This window comes from Canis lupus, chromosome 20 (assembly GCF_011100685.1).
Source record: "Canis lupus familiaris isolate Mischka breed German Shepherd chromosome 20, alternate assembly UU_Cfam_GSD_1.0, whole genome shotgun sequence".
NCBI lineage: Eukaryota > Metazoa > Chordata > Mammalia > Carnivora > Canidae > Canis > Canis lupus.
The window spans coordinates 33,128,716-33,148,710 of NC_049241.1; the positions used below are offsets into that span (position 1 = coordinate 33,128,716).

Here is a 19,995-nt window from a genome sequence, read left to right on the forward strand (position 1 = left end):
CTTTTAATAAAATAGAATTTGACACTGTACATTTCTAAACTCAGATCAAGAGTAAAAAGCTGTAATAAAATGAACTGCCCAAAAAGAATGTATGCATGTGTTTGTTTCACAACTAATCAAAAAAATGCAAGTGCTGTTTGCAGGCAGATTGCAGACTGTTAGTGGTGGGGCTCTCCTACGTAGAGAAGTTCACAAGCATAAGCACTTTTCATTTGAGTTCCACGTATATCAGAATTTCTGCAGAGAGCTGCCTGTAACTAATTCTTTGTTTATAAGGCAATACAGGAGATCCCTGGGTGGTTCAGCGGTTTAGTGCCTGCCTTCGGCCCAGGGCGTGATCCTGGAGTCCCAGGATTGAGTCCTACATCAGGCTCCCTGCATGGAGCCTGCTTCTCCCTCTGCCTGTGTCTCTGTCTCTGTCTCTCTCTATCTCTCATGAATAAATAAATAAAATCTTAAAATAAGGCAATGCAGGTATATATACTTCATTAACTATATCTATTAAGGTATTAAGGACTCATCTTGGGACCCTTATAAGTAACTCAGTTTTTGTCTATAATGCTTTATGTATCTCACAAACCTTTTAAAATCTTAGTGGCTTGTATAACTTCACGTAAATTTCTGGATTGAAATTTTATTTTCAAACCAAAAATATGCTAGTAAAATAATATAGAGTTTTGAATCATAAGATATTGGACCAAGTGAAAAGAAATTAGGATTAAGTAGTTGATGATTGTCACGCAGGGGAAAAGTGTGTGGGTCACTTGATGTTAAGTGCAACTTCCCTAGCCCACCAGATGAATAAGCCCACCTTCTGTCTGAATAAGTAAGGTATCATTTCTGGTTGGAGAAAACTAAGAAATGATATGTGTGTAGTTTTATGGAGTTTAACTTGGAGGTATTAAACCTCCAGTGGGTTCACTGTTACCATAATTAAATTACCACTGTATTAATTTTAAAAACTGAAGTAAGTCCAGAATGCTTTCACAGACTCTGAAAAAGGAGTAAAGAGAACCCATGTAATCTTATTCGTGATGTAAAGCAAGTCTTACTATCAATGATGGAAATGACTGCACTAAGAAACTATAAAATTGCCTAATTTTCACCAAGTGGGTTAGATTTGCAAGATTATCTTTGTTTTATTTTAAGGAAAAAATTAACTTGGTAACTTGGCATGTTTTTTACCCCAAGAAATTACTTTTTGGGGGTCCCTGGGTGGCTCAATTAAGCTTCTGCCTTTCAGGTCATGATCCCAGAGTCCTAGGATGGGGAAGGGGTACATGCCAGACTCCCTGCTCAGTCAGGAGTCTTTTTTTCCCCTCTGCCCCACCCCCTCTCATGCTTCCTCTTGCATGCACGCCCTATCAGGGGAGGGGTCAGCTGGTAGCGCTGAGGGCACCTAGTGGCGTCGGGGCACACACCATATGGTGTCAAGTAAGTAAATAAAACCTTAAAAAAATTACATAATAGATTTTAAAGGCAAATTGAGAAATTCTCCCCCCCCTTAAAAAAAAATAAGTTCTTTGGGAAAAAGTATAAGAGATAACCCCAATAATGCCTTTCCCTGTGTTTTAACATTCTTTGCAAACAATGTGAACTTAGAAAATCACTATCACTGTTCTAACTTACATGCTCAGAACTCTTAGGAAATACTTGACACCATCAAGATTCAATGCTTACTGTTCACCAAAAAAAAAAAAAAAAATGCTTACTGTTCACATAAATATTAACCTTAGTGTTGTCAATCAATAAGAGGCCTCTGTGACCTCCCCTATTATACAGAACAGTTGATTATATCCCTAGATGAAAAAGTATTCTGTCAAATAATTGTTAAGTATGTCACTAGAGAAACTGAAGAATAATTGTGGTTCTCTTAAAGGCTGATGAGCAGCAGCATTGGAGTTGAGGATAGATGCATTATCTGTTTTCTGTCCCTCGAACCATAGCTTTTTTGAGGGCGGAGCGGGCATAATACACCCATTGTTTTTTGTCATTGAGTTGCTTTCCTGTGATGTAGTATCTTGGTATTTTGCTACAGGTTTGTGTTTACATGATTTTTCCCCCCTCATCTTACGTATTCTTTTTTTTTTTTTTTTAACATTTTATTTATTCATGAGAAGACACAGAGAGAGGCAGAGAGACAGGCAGAGGGAGAAGCAGGCTCCATGCAGGGAGCCCGATGTGGGACTTGACTCTGGGTCTCCAGGGTCATGCCCTGGGCTGAAGGCAGGCACTCCATCGCTGAGCCACCCAGGTGTCCCAATCTTACGTATTCTTAATTGAAAATACAAATAAAATGTTTTAATTTTCCAGAGTATTCATGTCTTGTTCATTGAGATGTCCAGTTTTCTTTAGCATATGTACAAAATCTCATATAGTAATAATCACTTTCAGATCATTTATTGGAGTGAGACTTTTTTTTTTCTTTTTTTTTTTTTTAGGAGTGCCTGAGTGGCACAGTCGATAAACCATCCGACTCTTGGTCTTGGTTCTGGTCATGATCTCCAGGTTGTGAGATCAAGCCCTGCATCAGGCTCTGCCCTCAGCGTGGAGTCGCCTTGGGTTTCTCTCTTCCTCTGCTCCCCCCAGCTCTCTCTCAAATGAATAAAATCTTTAAGAAATAATATTTTAACTAATCTCTACACCTGACATGGGGCTTGAACTCCTAGCCCTGAGATTAAGAGTCATCTGTTCTATCTACTGAGCCAGTCAGTTGCCACTGGGGTCAGACTTTGATTATTTCAAAGTCCATGAAATCTATAGGGATGTCCCCTCTTTCTGATATTAGTAATTTGTGTCCTTTTTTTTCTTAGTCTGGCTAGAGGCTTATCCATTTTACCTTTTCAGAGAATCAGCTTTTGGTTTGATTGATTTTCTCTCTTGAATTCTTTTTTTTTTTTCATTGATACCTGCTGATTTTTATTCTACTTTTGATTTAATTGGCTCTTAGTTTTCTAGTTTCCTAAGGTGGAAGCTTAGATGATTGATTTTAGGTTTTTTCTAATGTATGAATTAAATTTTCTGCTAAGCCCTTCTTTACCTCCCACAAATTTTGATGTTTTTATTTTATTGTAGTTCAAAATATATTTTAAATCCTCTAAGATTTCTTCTTTGACTCATGCATTATTTAAAGTGTGCAAAGTAGGGATTTTCCAGCTGTTTTTTTGGTTTTTATTTCTTGTAGGGATTTTCCAGCTGTTTTTTTGTTTTTCATTTCTTGTATAATTTCATTATGGCCTGAATGCAGACACCAAAATTTCTCTTTTAAATTTGTTCAGGTGTATTTTATAGCCACAAAAGTCTTGGTGAATGTTCCATGTGAGCTTGAAAAGAATGTGTATTCTACTGGAATATTGATGAAGTAATAATCTATAGATGTCAATTAAATCCATTAGATTGTTCGTGTTGGTTTCAGCTACTTTCTTACTGATTTTCTGCTTACTGGATCAGTCACAGAGACATCTTGGACTCAGATTTCTCCTTAATTCTGTCAGTTTTTGTCTCACCTTATATAGTTTGACACTGTTAGGTGTATACATGTTAACAATTGTCCTGTAGAACTGACCCCTTTATCATTTATCTTTATCCCTGACAATTTTCCTTGTTTTGAAGTCTATCTGAAGTTAATATAGTTATTTCTGCTTTCTTTTGATGAGTGTTAGCCTGGGGTATCTTCATTTACTTTTTTTCTTTTTTGAGACTTTGTTTTAGAGCAATTTTAGATTTACAGGAAAGTTGACAAAAGAATATAGCCTGTACCCCCATGCATGTACACCCCCCCCCTACTAACATTCTCCATCAGAGTGGTACATGTTTCATCTGATGAACCTATATTGACATAGAATCACCCCAAATCCAAGTTTACATCAGGGTTTATTCTTGGTGGTGTACTTTTTTGGGATTTGGATAAATGTAAAATATGTATCCATTGTTACAGTATATAGAGTATTTTTACTTCCTTAGACATTCTCTGTGTTCCATCTCTTCATCCCTCCCTCACTCCCAACTCCTAGCAGCCACTGATCATTCTATAACCTCTGTGGTTTTGCCTTTTTCATATTATATGGTTGGAATACAAGATGTAGCCTTTTCAGATTGGCTTCTTTTACTTAATACGCATTTAAGTTTCTTCCATGTCTTTTCATAGTTTAATAGTTTCTATACCATAGCTTATCTATCTCCTGTAGGACTCAGTAGGCTGAGCCCGAGTTTTGGCAGTTATGAATAAAACTGCTACAAATACTGTGTGCACAGACTTCCTATGGGTATTTAACTCCTATGGGTAAGAACCAAGAGGCATGATTGTCAGATTGTACGTACAAGTGTGTTTAGTCTTTTAAGAAACCACCATACCTCTTGGTGTCTCCACCAGTAATGTATGGGAGCTCCTGTTGCTGCAGTTCCATCCTGACCAGCATTTGGTGTCAGTATTCCAGATTGGACCATTCTAATAAATGTGTAGTGGTATCTCATTTTAATTTCGGTTTCCTTGATGACATAAAATGTGGCACATCTTTTCATTCGCTTATTTGCCATCTCTATATCTTTGGTGAGGTTGAGATCTATGGCCCATTTCTTTGGTTGGGTTTGCTCATTGGATTTTAAGAGTTCTTTGTCTATTTTGAATATAGTCCTTTATCAGATGTGTCTTTTGCAAGCATTTTTTTCCACTCTGGTTTGTCTTCTCATACTCTTGATAACTTATAACCTATGTATGTCTTTATTTTACACTTAAAGTGGGCTTCTTGTAGGCAACATATATTTGGTCTTGTTTTTGGATCTACCTGACAATCTGTATGATAATCGGTACATTTAGATAATTGGCCTTGCAGTGATTATTGACCTACCTGGATTAATATCTATCATATTTGTGATTTTTCTAATGGTTGCCCTTGTTCTTTGTTTACAGTTTTGCCTTCCTATTTTTGCCTTCCACTTTTTTTTTTCTGCCTTTTTAGTGGGGTTTTAATTGAGCTTTTTTTTTAAGATTTTATTTCTTCATGAGGGAGAGAGAAGCAGAGATACAGGCAGAGGGAGAAGCAGTATATGTCTTCTCATCTCAGTTATACTTTTTTTATTAAAAAAAAAAAACCACCTTTTTTTAGTGGGTGCCCTAGATTTTGTGATATATATCTACAACTATTCCAAGTCCACCTTCAAATAATAATAATATGTTTTTCATGGGTAGTGTGGAGTACCTTACAACAAAATAATCATCATTCTTCCTTCCAATCCTTCACATTATTGCAGTCACTTATTTCACTTATACATAAGCACATAAATAAACATACATAGTCAAACACAGTGCTGCTGTTGTTCTTTTGAACAGACTTGTCTCTTAGATCAATTAATCAAAGATTTTTTTTAATACGTTCACTTACTCCTTTGATACTGTTTCTCTATATAAATCAAGATTCTGACGTATCATTTTCTTCCTCTTATCTAAAGAGTTTAACATGTCTTGCAAGGACAGTTCTACTGGCAACAAATTCCCTCAATTTTTTTTTTCCAGGAAAAAAAAAAAAAAGCTTTATTTGGGCTGAGAGCTGGAGAATGAGAAGGCCCTGAGCCAGCCTACTGAGCTAAGAAGTGAGATTAGATTCCAAACCGGCAGGTAGAGCTTATGAACCAAATGGACTCCACCTCCCAGCAGGCTTACAGTTAGTACAATCAATAGAGGCTGGTGGGAAATCTATTTGCCACTAAATCACCAAAGTATGCCAGCCACCATTACAAAACGGCAGTTTCTTTTCTTCTATAATTAAATTTCCACAACCCCTCCCAACTACAAGTATTACAAAAGAAAGTTAAAAAAAAAAATCTCATTTTACAGATCTTAAACTCATCTTCAGCATTTAACTCAAAGGTCTCATCAGCCTCAAAAAAATAATTCTGCTAAGCTCATCAGCTAAAAGGTCTTTCCAAGTAGTTAGAAGATGGTCTTTGCTAGCCTATGGCAATTCTTTGGCTCATTTTCCCTAGCCAGTTAGGGCTGAACAGCAGAGTAAGGCTCAGAGTGGGGGGGTGAGGGAGAAGGGGCACAAGGGCTAATTTTCCCCCGTACAAGATGCCATTTGAAGCTTGATGGGAGAGCAGAACTGGAGAGGCTTGAGGGAAGGCTCCAGACCCTGTATTCAGTCAGAGTCACTGCTGGAAGAGGAGGAGGAGGAGGAGGAGGAGGAATGCTTGCCATGCTTGTGGTGTTTGTGCGTCTTTTTATGAGCTTTCTTCATTTTCTTCCGCATCTTCTTGTCCATCACCATTCCCGGTCCTCCCATGCCAGGTGCCAGGAACAGGTGGTGGGTAGGGAGGTGGGTAGGGACCCGTGGGTTGGCATCCAGGGTACCCTGGTGGTGGCGCAGGTTAAGGGGGCCTGCGGGGGGTGGGGGGGAGCTGGATTCCCCTGGGGAGCCCCTGGGGGAGTTGGATAGGGGCCCGGGGGGTAGGCGGGATTCACAGGTGGCGGATGGGCAGGATTGGCACCTCCAGGGTACCCGACGTTAGGGGGATATGGATGCGGCCCTGGCTGTCTGGCATTGGGATTTCACATGTTCGGGGCTTCCCTGCAGCCTTTACACCAGCTTCCGGGCTGGACTCATCCTCGGCTCTCAGTTCTCAATTTTTGTTTTGAAAGTCTGTTTCTCCCTCACTTTTGAAAGAATTTTGCAGAGTGCTGAATTTTAGGTTTGGTGGGTTTTTTTTCTTCAACATTTTAAATATTTCACTCCACTCTTCTTGCTTGCATGGTTTCAAGTCAGATGTAGCTCTTATGAGGTGTTTTCTTTTTCTTCTGTCTTCTCTTAGGATTTTTTCATCTTTTTCAGTAGTTTGAAAACAATAGGTATAGATGTAGGGTTTGGGGCATTTCTCCTGCTTGGTGTTATCTGCATTTCCTGGATATGTGGTTTAGCACCTGCCATTAGGTTGAAATTCTCAGTCTTTATTGTTTCCAATATTTATTTGTCTTCGTTATTCCCATTGTGTGTATGTTATACCTTTTGTTGTTGTCCCACAGTTCTTGGGTATTATTTTTCTGTTTTGGTTTTTGACCCCTTCTCCAGTCTTTTTCCCCCCTTCCTTTGCTTTTTAAGTTTTGGAGGTTTCTGTTGCAATATCCTTACTCTCAAGAGATTCTTTCCTTAGCCATATCTAGTCTATTAACTAACCCGCCAAAGGCATTCTTCATTTGTCACAATTTTTTTTAATCTCTGGCATTTACTTTTGATTTTCTTAGAATTCATCTCTGCTAACATTGCCTATCTGCTCTTTATATTGTCTTCTTTATCCATCAGAGCCCTTACCATATTACAGTTTTAAATTCCCAGTCCAATAATTCTATCATCCCTGCCTCATCTGAGTCTGGTTCCAATGCCTGCTCTCTCATCAAACTGGTTTTTGCTATGTATGTATGTATGTATGTATGTATGTATGTATGTATTTTTAATCTGTTTATCTAAGTATATGTGTATTAAGTTCACTCTAAGCCCAAAATGGGGCTTAACTCATGACCCTGGGATCAAGAGTCACATGCTCTACCGACTGAGCCAGCCAGACACCCCTGTATTTTGCCTTTTAGTGTTTGTCTTTCTTTCTTTCTTTCTTTCTTTCTTTCTTTCTTTCTTTCTTTCTTTCTTTCTTTCTTTCTTCCTTCCTTCCTTCCTTCCTTCCTTCCTTCCTTCCTTCCTTCCTTCCTTCCTTCCTTCCTTCCTTCCTTCTTTGTCATTGCTGATGAAAAAGTAAAAGGAACATGATGTACAGGTAAAAGGAACTGCTACAAATAGGCCTTCAGTAATGTCATAGTAGGTGTGGGAGTAGGGGAAACTTTTTATAGTCTTAGGATTAGGTCTCAGTATTTTACTGAGACTCATGTCTCAGTACTGAACTATAAACTTCACATGTACTTCTCAATTTTTTTTTCTCCCCCTTAGGTGGGATAGGATGCCTAAAGTGGGCTGGAGTTAAGTATTTCCCTCCCCCATCTGCCGCACCCAGGTCAGTTAGGCTCTGATAAAACCCTCGTATGAGTTAGGTCCTGGTTACTTTTTTGAGAGCAGGCCTTGCTAAAAACAGGGTGCTCTGGCATATTTCTAAGTCATTTCTTTCCCCTTCCTTTACTGGAAGCATGAAATTTTTCTTCAATATTCACAGTGAGAAGCTGGTAGAGGTCCAGGAGGTAAAACTCACAAATGTGTGGGGGCCTTTGGAGTTCTACTCGGTTGGCCATACCGAGTCTCTAGCAATTCCTCAGTTACGGTTCAAGTGTCCCTACCCTGGCACTGATTCCCACAGAGATTTTTGTTCTGCAGGTTGTGATTCTCTGTATTCATCTGTTGGGCTCCAATCTGGGGGGCACCAGTTTGCCCTGTGACATTTCTCTTATGGACCTAAGAAAAGTTGATTTTTCAGTGTGTTTGGTTTTTGACATCTCATTCGGACAGAGTGGCAACTTCCAAGCTTACTTACATGCATACTGGACCAGAAACCAGGAAGTTTCATCTAGCACATCTGGTTTCTGGTCCAGCATTCATGTAAGCTAGATGAAACTTCCTTAAATGTAGAAGTTCTCACTCTTGGTATTGAGGTAAAAGTGACTTTTGACTTATCATTAGAAACAAGTGCTTGTTGGTAGCATGTTGGATGTTTCAATAATGTAAATGTTAACTAATATTTACTAACTTTGGTAGAATTTATATGAAAACTTAGATTGAGTTATAAAGAGCAAATAGTTGGTATATCTGTCAAATACATTATCTGAAGATCTGGTATAGGGAGAAAGTAATGATTCAGAGAAAGAATCTGATTACCTATTCAGATGGTTGAATTCTGAGAAAATGACTAGAAATAATCTACTACCAGCCTTTTCCCAAGATCAGTAGAGTTAGTGTTGAGATAGTATTGGCGCAACAAAATCTTTTCCCAAATGACATTTATTTATGTTGCCAGCTTAGTTATTTTTAGGAAAACCATAGGAATGAAATAATAGTCTTAATGTGTAATATCATTCAGACAATCTAGGTATTTTACATTAAAGGCAACTTAATATAAACATGGAGTTGATCAGGACTTGGTTCTAAAATTTACTCCTGAGAATTAAGCCCAGCATATTCTTAAATTTCTTCTTCTAGCATATATGTCATGACAGTGTATTCAGTGTGCCTAACTTAAAGGAAGTTACCATTACTGGAAGGTTACTTGGCTACTTATGTTTCTGTCTTACAAATATCCCTTTATCCCTATTTCCACAAGCCAGGTAAAAAAAAGTTTAAGTGGTTACATTCTAGCAACAAAAGTTCTGAGAAATCAATAGCAAAAGTAATAATCTGGATTCAGGTAAAGAATACTTAAGGTAGGGATGCCTGGGTGGCTCAGTCAGGTAAGCTTCCGACTCTTGATTTTGGCTCAGGTCATGGTCTGAAGGCTGTGAGATGGATCCCTGACTCAGGCTCCATGCTGGACGGAGAGCCTGCTTAAAATTCTCTCGCCCTCTCACCCTCTCCTTCCCCGAGCCCTCCCTCTCTTAAAAAAAAATTTAATTAAGGCAGCTGTACTAGTTAGTAGACACTTGAGAGGTACTTTGTGTTTTAAAAAGCAGTGGAGGGGCAGCCTAGGTGACTCAGCGGTTTAGCGCCGCCTTCAGCCCAGGGCCTGATCCTGGAGACCTGGATGGAGTCCCACGTCAGGCTCCCTGCATGGAGCCTGCTTCTCCTTCTGCCTGTGTCTCTGCCTCTCTCTCTCTCTCATGAATAAATAAAGTTTTAAAATAAAATAAAAAGCAGTGGAGTAAGGTGTCTTCCTGACCTTGTCAGAGCTTTCCAATTGTTTTCATGGTGTACTTTCAATTATATTGGGCATTTAAGCATTCAGCTGGTGTTTGGGGACTAGTTGGTGTTTGGGGACTTAGCACTGCCATCTGCAGGCAGGAAGTTGGCTCTCAGGAACTGACCAATTCTTTGGTGGCAGTGGCTCTTTCTTGGGGGCTGGGTTGAGTGCCATTCAAGTAACAGATGTATATATCACAGACTGCACAGTTTATCCCCTGCCTTGTCTTGAAGAGGCGAGGAATGATGATTTTTGAAAGGAAAGGGAGGGAAGGGTTGCCCAACAAAAAGGCAATGCAATTTTTAAAATGGGCTCCAAAGATATACAAATGGCCAATAAGCACATAAAAAATGCTCAACATCATTAGCCATCAGGTAAATGAAAATCAAAACCACAGTAAGATGCCACTTTAAGATAGTTGTAATAAAAAACAACAACAACCAAAAAAGGTGTTGTTAGGATGTGGAGAAATTGGAACCCCCATACATTGCCAGTGGGAATGCAAAATTGTGCAACTACTTTGGGTAACAGCCTGGCAGTTCCTCAAAAGATTAATTTCCATATGATCCAGCAATTCCATTCCTAGATACATGCCCAAGAGAAATGAAAACATGTACACTCAAAAACATGTACACTCAAAAACTTGTATACAAATGTACAGCATTATCCAGAGAGGCCAAAAAGTGGAAGTAATCCCAATATCCATGTGTTATCAACTGATAAATGGATAAATTAAATGTGGTATGTCCATACAATGGAATATTATCATAAAAAGGAATGAAGTATTGATACTACAACATGGAAGAACCTTAGCAGCATACTAAGTGAAATAGGCTGGTCACAAAAGCTGGTCATAATTGTATGATTCCATATATATGAAATGTCCAAAATAGGCAAATCCATAGAGGCAAAAAGTAGGTAAGTGGTTGGGAAGAGCTGAGAAGAAGGGGGAGTGGGGAGTGGCTGGTAATGAGTATGGGTTTGTTTCTGATGACAATTTTTGATGATTTCACATGCAGTGACAAAAACTCTTGGAGCAAAAAAAATAAAGATCAATTTTAGATTGAAGAACCAAAGAATTGTGAGATTCTTTCCTTTAGGATGAAGAAAAATGACACAAGCCAGACTGCAAAAAGGCAGATTTTTTTAAAGGGATGTAATAAAAGGACATGAAAGAGGTAATATAATTCAATTACTTAGAATACTTAAAAATTCTACAGCTTCAGCAGAAATACTTTTCTTTGGTTTAAGATATTCAGAACACTACACTTAACCCAGCTTTTCTGAGAAAGGCCAGCTTTATTTCTAAATGCTTTCATCTCTAGATACAGCATTTCTCCAAACTATTCTACAGGGAAAATAGAGATTAAATGTAATACTCTTTTAAAAGTGTATTGTTCATCCAATATAAGAATGCCAAATGAAGCCTTCCAATTGCCTACTGAACCATTTTCAGTTTCAAGAACGGAAATAAGAGGAAACCAAAAATGTAAACTAGGAATACTTCAAATACAGTAAGAAGATGAATAGCAACAATCTAGGATAACAGCATTAAAATGAGTTACTGGGCCAAATGGATTGCATTATATTAACTCTTTGACATAAAATTTACATGAAACAGAAAATGGAAATGAGTGATTGTTTTTAGTGAAGTTTCTCAAGGAAATTGAAGATTATGAGTAACAACCTAAGTCTGACAACATGAACATGGATTTTAACAGCTGAGAGAGCTTGTTATAGAAGCATGAATCCAGCTGGTAGGTTATATTGAAGGTGGCATCAGGAGTTGAACTAAAAGATTTAGCATTTTTTAAAAAAAAGATTTTATTTATTCATGAGAGACAGAGAGAGAGAGAGGCAGAGACAGGCAGAGGGAGAAGCGGGCTCCACCCACGAAGTCCGATGTGGGACTCCATCCCGGGACTCCAGCTGGGATCATGTCCTGAGCCGAAGGCAGACACTCAATCACTGAGCCACCCAGGCTACCCTAGGCCCACATTTTTAAAGTGACCTTTTTTTGTTTGTTTCTTTAGGCTATTTAAACTTTCTAATTATTTACACTCCAGGACTTTTGTAAATTTCCCCCCCCAAATCTCTTCCAAAGAAGCAATGAGACTGACCTTTGCAATTTGACAAGCTTGTAAGATTAAGTAGGATTTGCTGAAGATGAGCTCTCTGGAAAAAATAGGAGTTGGGTAATCCATTGTCAATAATCTAGTTCATGACTGCAATAAAGATAAAAATGTATTGGTAGAGGACCACACTCACTTGGATGACTATAATCCAAAACACGTGAAGATATGGAGAAACGTACTCTTACATCACTGGTGGGAATGTAAAATGGTGTAGCCACTGTGGAAAACATTTTGGCAGTTTCTCGAAACATATATAACCAAAATAGTTGAAAACAGGTGCCCAAACTTGTACATGAATGTTCGTAGGAGCATTATTCATAAGTCAAAATGTGGAAACAACCCAAACGTCCATTTGGATAAACAAAATGAATAGAATATATTCAGCCATACAAAGGAATGAAGTACTGGTACTTAAAACATGGAAGTTTTTAAAACATTAAGGTAATTAAAGGCAAGCCAGTCTCAAAAGGCTGAAATATCCAAAATAAATCCATTGAGGCAGAAAGCACATTAGTAGTTGCCAGTGTCTGGAGGGGAGGAGGAAATAAGGCATGGCTACTTAATGGGTCAGAATTTCTTTTTGGGGTGATGCAAATGTTTTGGAAATAGGGATAATGGTTGCCCAAGGCTGTCAACGTACTAAATGCACTGGAATCGTACGGTTAATTTTATGTGAATTTCACTACAATTTAAAAAATGTTTTGGTGTTATCTCAAAAGTCCTATTGTTCTCAAGTTAGTGCTAAAAAACCACCCAATATGGCTCTAGTACCTTCAATGCTAAAGCATGTGCTTTCTCATGAAGTGGGACCACATAATTTGATTACCCAGATCAGTTAAACATCTTAAAATTGTTTCGTTCCCTAAATGAAATCTAGGTGTTTCCTTCTAGTACTAGAGTAAAATACGAAAACTTTCAAAATATTTAAATGTTTTTGAATTATGATTAGAGAATTAGTATTGGCTATAATTTAAGAGGAAAGATTTTCCCTATTTGTGTTGTCATGTGGATTTTATGATAAACTAGTAATGCAGATCTTTAACTTGCATTAAGAGGGATTTTGGTTTCCCCTCAAACCAGGTTGTAAAGAAACTCTGCCTGTTTCGCAGTTAGAGAATAGGAAATCTAATGGTGTCACCCTCCACCAGGAAGATCTTCCTATGATGTTCTTTGGACCCTCTCCCTTGTACTGTTTCTCAGATACATCTCCAAACTGAAACCACCACACCATTCTGATAATCAGGCCTAGTTCTCTCAGAAAAGTCACCACCCACTGAAATACTTGGAAATTTGAATTTTGATATTCAGAATTTTAAAGAACATCACCTTACAGCCAGAAATGATTTTTTTGCTAATAATTTATGAACTACCAGAGCATGCCTGCAGTGGATACTGTTGAAGAGTTCATTTAACAGGACAGTGTTCTATATAATAGCCTTTTAAAATCAATAACATGACATTTTGCAACGTTAATTCCTAAGGCAAAAACTTGTGACATCATAAAATGGGTTCACCAGAGAAAGAGGTCCTACACTTTCCACACTTTATTAAATGCATTTAAAAATCCAAATGTAAAAGAAAAATTCAATCACAAAGATGGCTTTAAGCACATAAACATTTCCGAATAACATTTCATTCTAACTCAGGAATACAAGGTAATTCTGGTATCCTATTTGTTCAATTTTCTTAGTGTTCCCCACCTTTGGACTCCAATTATACTAATATTTCTGTATACTGGAGATATGATCAGAGTATATGGCAAATCACAATATCCTACATTGTACTATTCTGAAATGCTGGTATATAATCTGATCATACTGTTTAGTCAGTAAATGTAAAATTTAAAGATTCAGGACATGGAATGCTTAATGTGAGTAGTTCTTCTGACCAGAGTTCAATCTAATTAGCCATAGTGCTAATACAGAATCCGAAGGTTTTCCTTATGGGTATAAGTATGTTACACTTTCTTCTTTCAAAATGTTTCTCAATTTTTTGCTTTTACAAACCTTGTTTTTTCTCAAGTTATTTTAAGGTCCTGTCAACATGTCTGAAAGCAGACCAAAAACACATTTTAAAAAGAAAGTATGTATTTTGCAAAAGAATCAAGATTCTGGCTTTAATATATTCATGTATTTGCAAACCGCTGTTAAATAAAATGCTCTCAAAAACGTTATTTAGGAAGGCACAATTCGGTAGCATCAATTTTTCATTTATAGCTTTTTCTAAATAAGATCCCAAGAAACTGCCACTTTAATTTTTCCCTTCCAATATTTTAAGTACTTCAAGGTTCAAACTGAACTGTAAGTAAGACTCATTTTCTTTTTCTTTATTTATTTATGATAGTCACACAGAGAGAGAGGGAGAGGCAGAGACACAGGCAGAGGGAGAAGCAGGCCCCGTGCACCGGGAGCCCGCTGTGGGATTCGATCCCGGGTCTCCAGGATCGCGCCCTGGGCCAAAGGCAGGCGCCAAACCGCTGCGCCACCCAGGGATCCCTAAAACTCATTTTCAAACTTGCTAAGAGTTAACAATACATTGGATAGGGAACGGAATATGAAATACAGCCTACTTTATCAAAAAGACAAAAGTTGTTATGGTATTGGGTTTAGAGATTAGTAAAGAATTTGGGACAAATTCTCATGACTGGAAAATCAGAACTCTTCTTCATGTAGATGGGCTTTTAATATCTAAGCTATAGAAACTAAATGCAGAAATATGAGATGAAACTAAATGCAGAAATATGAGATATTATAGTTATCCTGAACATCAAAAAGTAACAGCTAATTATGGTAATAATTGAGTTAGAAGAGCCGTTACCACCCTAGGCTAGAAACTAATCAGTAAAACTGTAATTTCTAATGTTAAAGTTTGGCTTCATATTTAAATTCTTTTTACAGTATATAAATTATATATACAATATTTTCCTATAACCCAAATTATAATGCTCAAGTCTATGAAAAAGTTTATTTCAGAAATGCTCAAAAGCCCCACAACTTTCTCCTTTTTATAAAAACCAACAATTTCAAAAATACTTCCAACATAGAAATGCTCAGTGGTTCACCCAAAATGTCAAGCCCCATCAGTAGGCAGTTTCACATAAAGTAATCTATTATGCTGTCCTCTGGAATATCATATAGTCAAATACCCTATTGATTTATGAACATTTTTCATGGGCAAGATTAAAGAAAATGGGATCAAGTTGATTATGTTGCTATTTACTTTGAATACTAAATTGTGCTTCCATCCTAAAAGTTCAAATGAGCTACAGTTAAAGAATACAAATGTCCATTTGTACCATACACTAAAGAGTAAAATCCTAAAAATAACAATGAAAATGGCTTATGAAAAAGTAAAGATGAGAAGCAGTAACAATTGGTGATGGCATATTTTAATTGTTAAAGCTCTAAAGTTGCATTAAATTGCTAACCAAGTTGAGGTAGAGGTAGACTCTAATGTTACTCCTTTCAATGTGTTAGACACTGGCTTCTCACTTTAACCTGTATGCATTTCCCCCTAATTATATAAACATGATTTGATTCGAAATGTTATGATAGAAAAATTAAAGGATCATTCAAATTTTTACAAAATTCTGAATTCCTAGCTAAAAAAAAAAGGTACTTATAAAAATGTACATAATTCAATGTTCTTCCTGGGAATTATAAATATATTTGTTTTTCCTTCAAACACAGGAAAAAAAGGAAAAGTGGAAAAACTGCAAATATTATCAACAGTCGTGTAATGAAGACACTGGAACTAGAATAACATTTTGCCTTGGTGTCGGTCTAGTTTTCCTCTTTGAAGGTTACACATAGTTTTGATTCATATTAAATTCCTATTAAAGCAGACTTAAATTACATTACATTAAACAAATCTATTTCCATTTTAAATCACATACAAGTGCTATGTGATCAGAGGGGTGGGAAACACTAGGTAAGGCCTGATGGGTGGTAACTTCTTCATGACTAGGTAACGGAATCACCTGTTCCACTTCTAGAGCATTTAAGTCAATGAAAATGTAATCCAGGCATCCATGAAAACCACCAACATAATTTGTGTAAGCAGGTTCCCCACAAGCACTTTTCAGTTTGAAGAAATGGGAAAGGGACATATTGCACCGTTCCTCCTCCCCATTGGAAGCCCAGTCTTCGTGATCCTCTGGAATGCTGCCATTGACAACAAAATGATACATTCCTGTCGATGGGGTGCTATTAAAGTCTCCACAAAATATAACTGGTATGCCAGGATACAGGTCACATGAGACATGTCGAATGTGAGCCAAGGCTACTGCCATTTGAATGAGACGAATGTACCCACCTGTGAATACAGAAAACACTAATGTTAAGAACTTTTAAATGACCAGTTACCATGATATATAGCATATCTATAAGTCGCTAAAAGAGTAGATATTAAGTTATAACAAGGGGGATGGCTGGGTGGCTCAGTGGTTCAGCGGCTGCCTTCGCCTCAGGGCTTGATCCTGGAGTGCCAGGATCGAGTCCCATACTGGGCTTCCTGCATGGAGCCTGCTTCTCCCTCTGCCTGTGTCTCTGCCTCTCTGTCTCACATGAATAAATAAAATCTTTTAAGAAAAAAAAGTTATCACAAGGAAAAAGTTATTTTTTTTGGCTCTATGAGGTGATGGATATTTAACTAAACTTATGGCAATCATTTTGCAATATATGTAAATCATTATGCTGTACCTATATTTAAACCTATAGGATGCAGTTATGACAATTGTCACCCAATGAGGTACAATTAATTATACCTCAAAAAAAAAAAAACTGAAAAAAGATGTGAGTAAACAACCTTATTGACCTTAAGTTACCCATGTTTTTTACGTCACTTGTGAAAACCACTAAAACCTACCTTTTGGATGCCAGTAGAGATGGGTATTAGCAACACATAGCCTTTTAGAAGAGTCCTTTGTAGACTGAAGAACAGAAACCTAAAATAAGCAAAGTGCCAAGAATTCAGTTGTTAACTGTCAATCTCCTGAATATTTTTAAAAAATCTAAGCCTATATGATGAACCAACATTTCATAACCTACCCTGACTGGAAAGTATGATCACAATTATGAAATTTAACTTTTGCAAGAAGTTTTAGGATGCACATGAATATAGGATTCAGCATACCATGTTTAAATAACTGTCCAATATATACAGCTTTGGAGCTAGACCCACCTAGATGGAATACCTATTTACAGCAGTGTCACATGGAGAGAGACTTTCTTCCTTAAGTCAGCTTGGTCACTGGTTAAAGGCACTATCATCCACCTCAAGGGGGACTGTTGTATTGATTCAACTGAAATGAGCTTACACAGGTGAATGAAACACACTGGGTGCTCAAAAAAAAAAAAAGAAAAAAAAGAAAGTAGCTACTCAAATCTTACTATGAACAAAACCAGTTATCTGAAAACTCTGGACAAATATAAAAATAACATGTTTTTAAAACCTAAGGCAGCTTATGTATTGCCTGGGTGGTTCAGTTAAGTGTCTGCCCTTGGCTCAGGTCATGCTCCTGGGGTCCTGAGATCCAGCCCACCACCCTCTGACTCCACTCAGCAAGGAGCCTGCTTCTCCCTTTCCCTCTGCTGCTCCCCTTGCTTGTTTGTGCTCTGTCAAACAAGGAAAATCTTTAATAAAAACCAAGGAGGCCGGGTGGGTCAGTGGTTTAGCACCGCCTTCAGCCCAGGGCGTGATCCTGGAGGCCCGGGATGGGCACCCACATCCAGCTCCCTGCATGGAGCCTGCTTCTCTTCTGCCTGTGTCTCTGCCCCTCTGTGTCTCTCATGGATAAATAAATAAAAATCTAAAAAAACACAAAACAAATGGAAAGATCTCATTAAAACAAAACAAAAATAAACAAACAAAAACCCAAGGCAGCTTAACACCCTGGTCAGTGATGATAAAATATATAATTAACTGGGTAAAAATCCTTGCCCTCCACTTGTGTGGATAAGTAAACTTAGCCATCTGCTTTAAAATATGTCAGCACAGTGCTTGGCAAGTAGTAAGAAATTACTAGTTATTACTATATTCTTGTATTCAGCATGTGTCTCTCCCAATAGACTAAACACCATGAAGGTCTCTTGTTAAAAGCAATCTGCAGAGTGCCTGGAACACTAAAAGTGCTCAGTATTTGCTCAAAGAATGAATGAAAGCTAACTTTTGTGCTGAAGACACAAGAGCAAACACCCTTCAGTAAAATTTGAAGGGTCTTTCAGGGCCCTAAAAACCCACCGGTCTGTAAAGACCATGGCAGAGGTACTTCACCTGGAGGACAGACGATCTCTGGAGCACTCTCTCCTGCGCAGATGGGTACACCACTAGCTTCTCCAGCAGTTCTTTGTGAAGTGGGTCGGACTCCAGGGCTTCATGGAAAGAAATGTCATGCTGGCTGAGAAGACTGAATTTGGTTTTTCGGTAGAAAGTAGCCAGGCCTTCGTGCTGCTTGATTCTAAACACGCCTTCCAGTCCGAAGGCCTCGAGGGCCGGCACCAAGCTGTCCGTAAACACGTTGCGATCAACCTCTTGCAAACAGATGAGGTCAGCGTTGTAGCCGGTGAGCTCCTTCTGGATAAGGTTCTGACGGTAGTCGAGCTCCAGAGCATAAGGGGCACAGTACGGGTACAGGACGCTCCTCGAAAACTCAGTCTGGGCGTACGTGTCGGCCAGGAGGTTGTACGAGACCGTGCGGATTAGAGAGTTGTCCGTCACCTTCTTGGTGTAGAGATGCCGGTGGTCAAAGGTGCAGGTGCCAGGCCCAGCCTCCACGGGACACACGCTTTCCAACTCCCTGCTTGGCCCCAAGCGCTGCCCATTGCCTGGGGTGCAATGAAGCTTGAGTCGTAGACCGATGTCCGCATTGGACGGCGTGTAGACGCGCTCGTTGACACCCGTCTCCGTCCAACTAGGAGAGGGTGAAGAGGGAGACAATGACGAGGGGCCCCCGCCCTCAGCCTCTGCCGCTCCGGGTTTGGCTTCCTTGTACCAGCGGAAGAGGGAGCTGGCGGGGTCCCCAAATTCGAGGCTGAGCTTGGGGCATACCGGGAAGCCGGCCATGATGTAGCGTGGCAACTGCAGCTCGGTGAAGGCCGGCGGGTTGCGCTCCACCTTGTACTTGACATCGCCGATCTGCAGCACCGCACCGTCCTGCCAGGCGTCCACGTTGAGCACATCCTCCGCCACTGCCTCCTCCCGGTAGTACAGCTTCACCACCGGCTCGCAGGCCGCGGCCGGCTCGGGCCCGGGCCCCGGCCCCGGCCCCGCACAGGCCACGCCGCCACTTGCATTTGGCCGGTTCTTCCGGCTCTTCTTGGCGGCAGCCGCCTTGGCGTGGCCTTTGAGGGCGTTGGTTGCGATGCGGCTGAGGGCCCGACCCAGAGGCTCGCTCTGGTCGCGCTGCATGTTCTTGTGGCTGCCGTCGGCCAGCGCGAACGACAGGCTTAGCTTAGGCTCCGAGGGCACGCAACGCACTACAGCGCGCTCCATGGCGCCCGCCGCCGTCTCCGTCGCCGCCGCCGCCGCCTCGGCCCGAGTGTGCCGCTCCACCGCCGTGCGGACCCCACGAAGCGCGGCGCGGGAGCCTGGGAGCCTCCACATGAACCTGGTAGCCTGGCGGCCGCCAAGCGTCACATAAAGACTGAGAAGGTGCAGCCTCCGGCTCGGAGATCCATTCAGTCCTGCAACTTCCGGTTGGGGCGGGGAGAGTGCCGGATGCTCCTGCTCTGCACTTTCGCCAGGCCGGTTTATCTACTCCTTTTTCCTCCCCCCTCCGTAAGCCACGCCTGTCTTTAATCCCTCCCAGTTTAATCTTTATCTTAGAATCCAGCCATAAAGCGTGGAAAATCAAGAAACTATAGAGGTGCCAGAGGGAAATATTAGATTTACTGTTTTTTTTTTTTTTTTTTTAATCGAAAGTGCAGTTATGGGACTGAAGGAGAGGCGCGCCAAGCCGGAAGTCGCTGGGGCGTTGTCAAGGGTTCCGCTTCCCGCGGGAAGGAGGCTCCTTCTGTGGAGTCCAGCCGCCTGCCTCGTCCTC

The 19,995-nt window shown here is 39.8% G+C and overlaps 1 protein-coding gene and 1 pseudogene across 1 annotated transcript; both read right to left on the reverse strand.

Annotated features, from left to right (window-relative positions):
• Positions 1–5,505: 5,505 nt before the first annotated feature.
• LOC106560112 lies at positions 5,506–6,550 on the reverse strand (annotated as a pseudogene).
• A 6,909-nt stretch (positions 6,551–13,459) lies between these two features.
• On the reverse strand, positions 13,460–19,663 carry PDE12 (phosphodiesterase 12). Its single transcript, XM_038566104.1, has 3 exons — positions 18,228–19,663; positions 16,821–16,899; positions 13,460–16,268 (listed from the first exon to the last, which is right to left on the reverse strand). The coding sequence occupies exons 1-3, from the start codon at positions 19,554–19,556 to the stop codon at positions 15,826–15,828; spliced, it is 1,851 nt and encodes a 616-aa protein (XP_038422032.1). The 5' UTR covers positions 19,557–19,663; the 3' UTR covers positions 13,460–15,825.
• Positions 19,664–19,995: the final 332 nt, after the last annotated feature.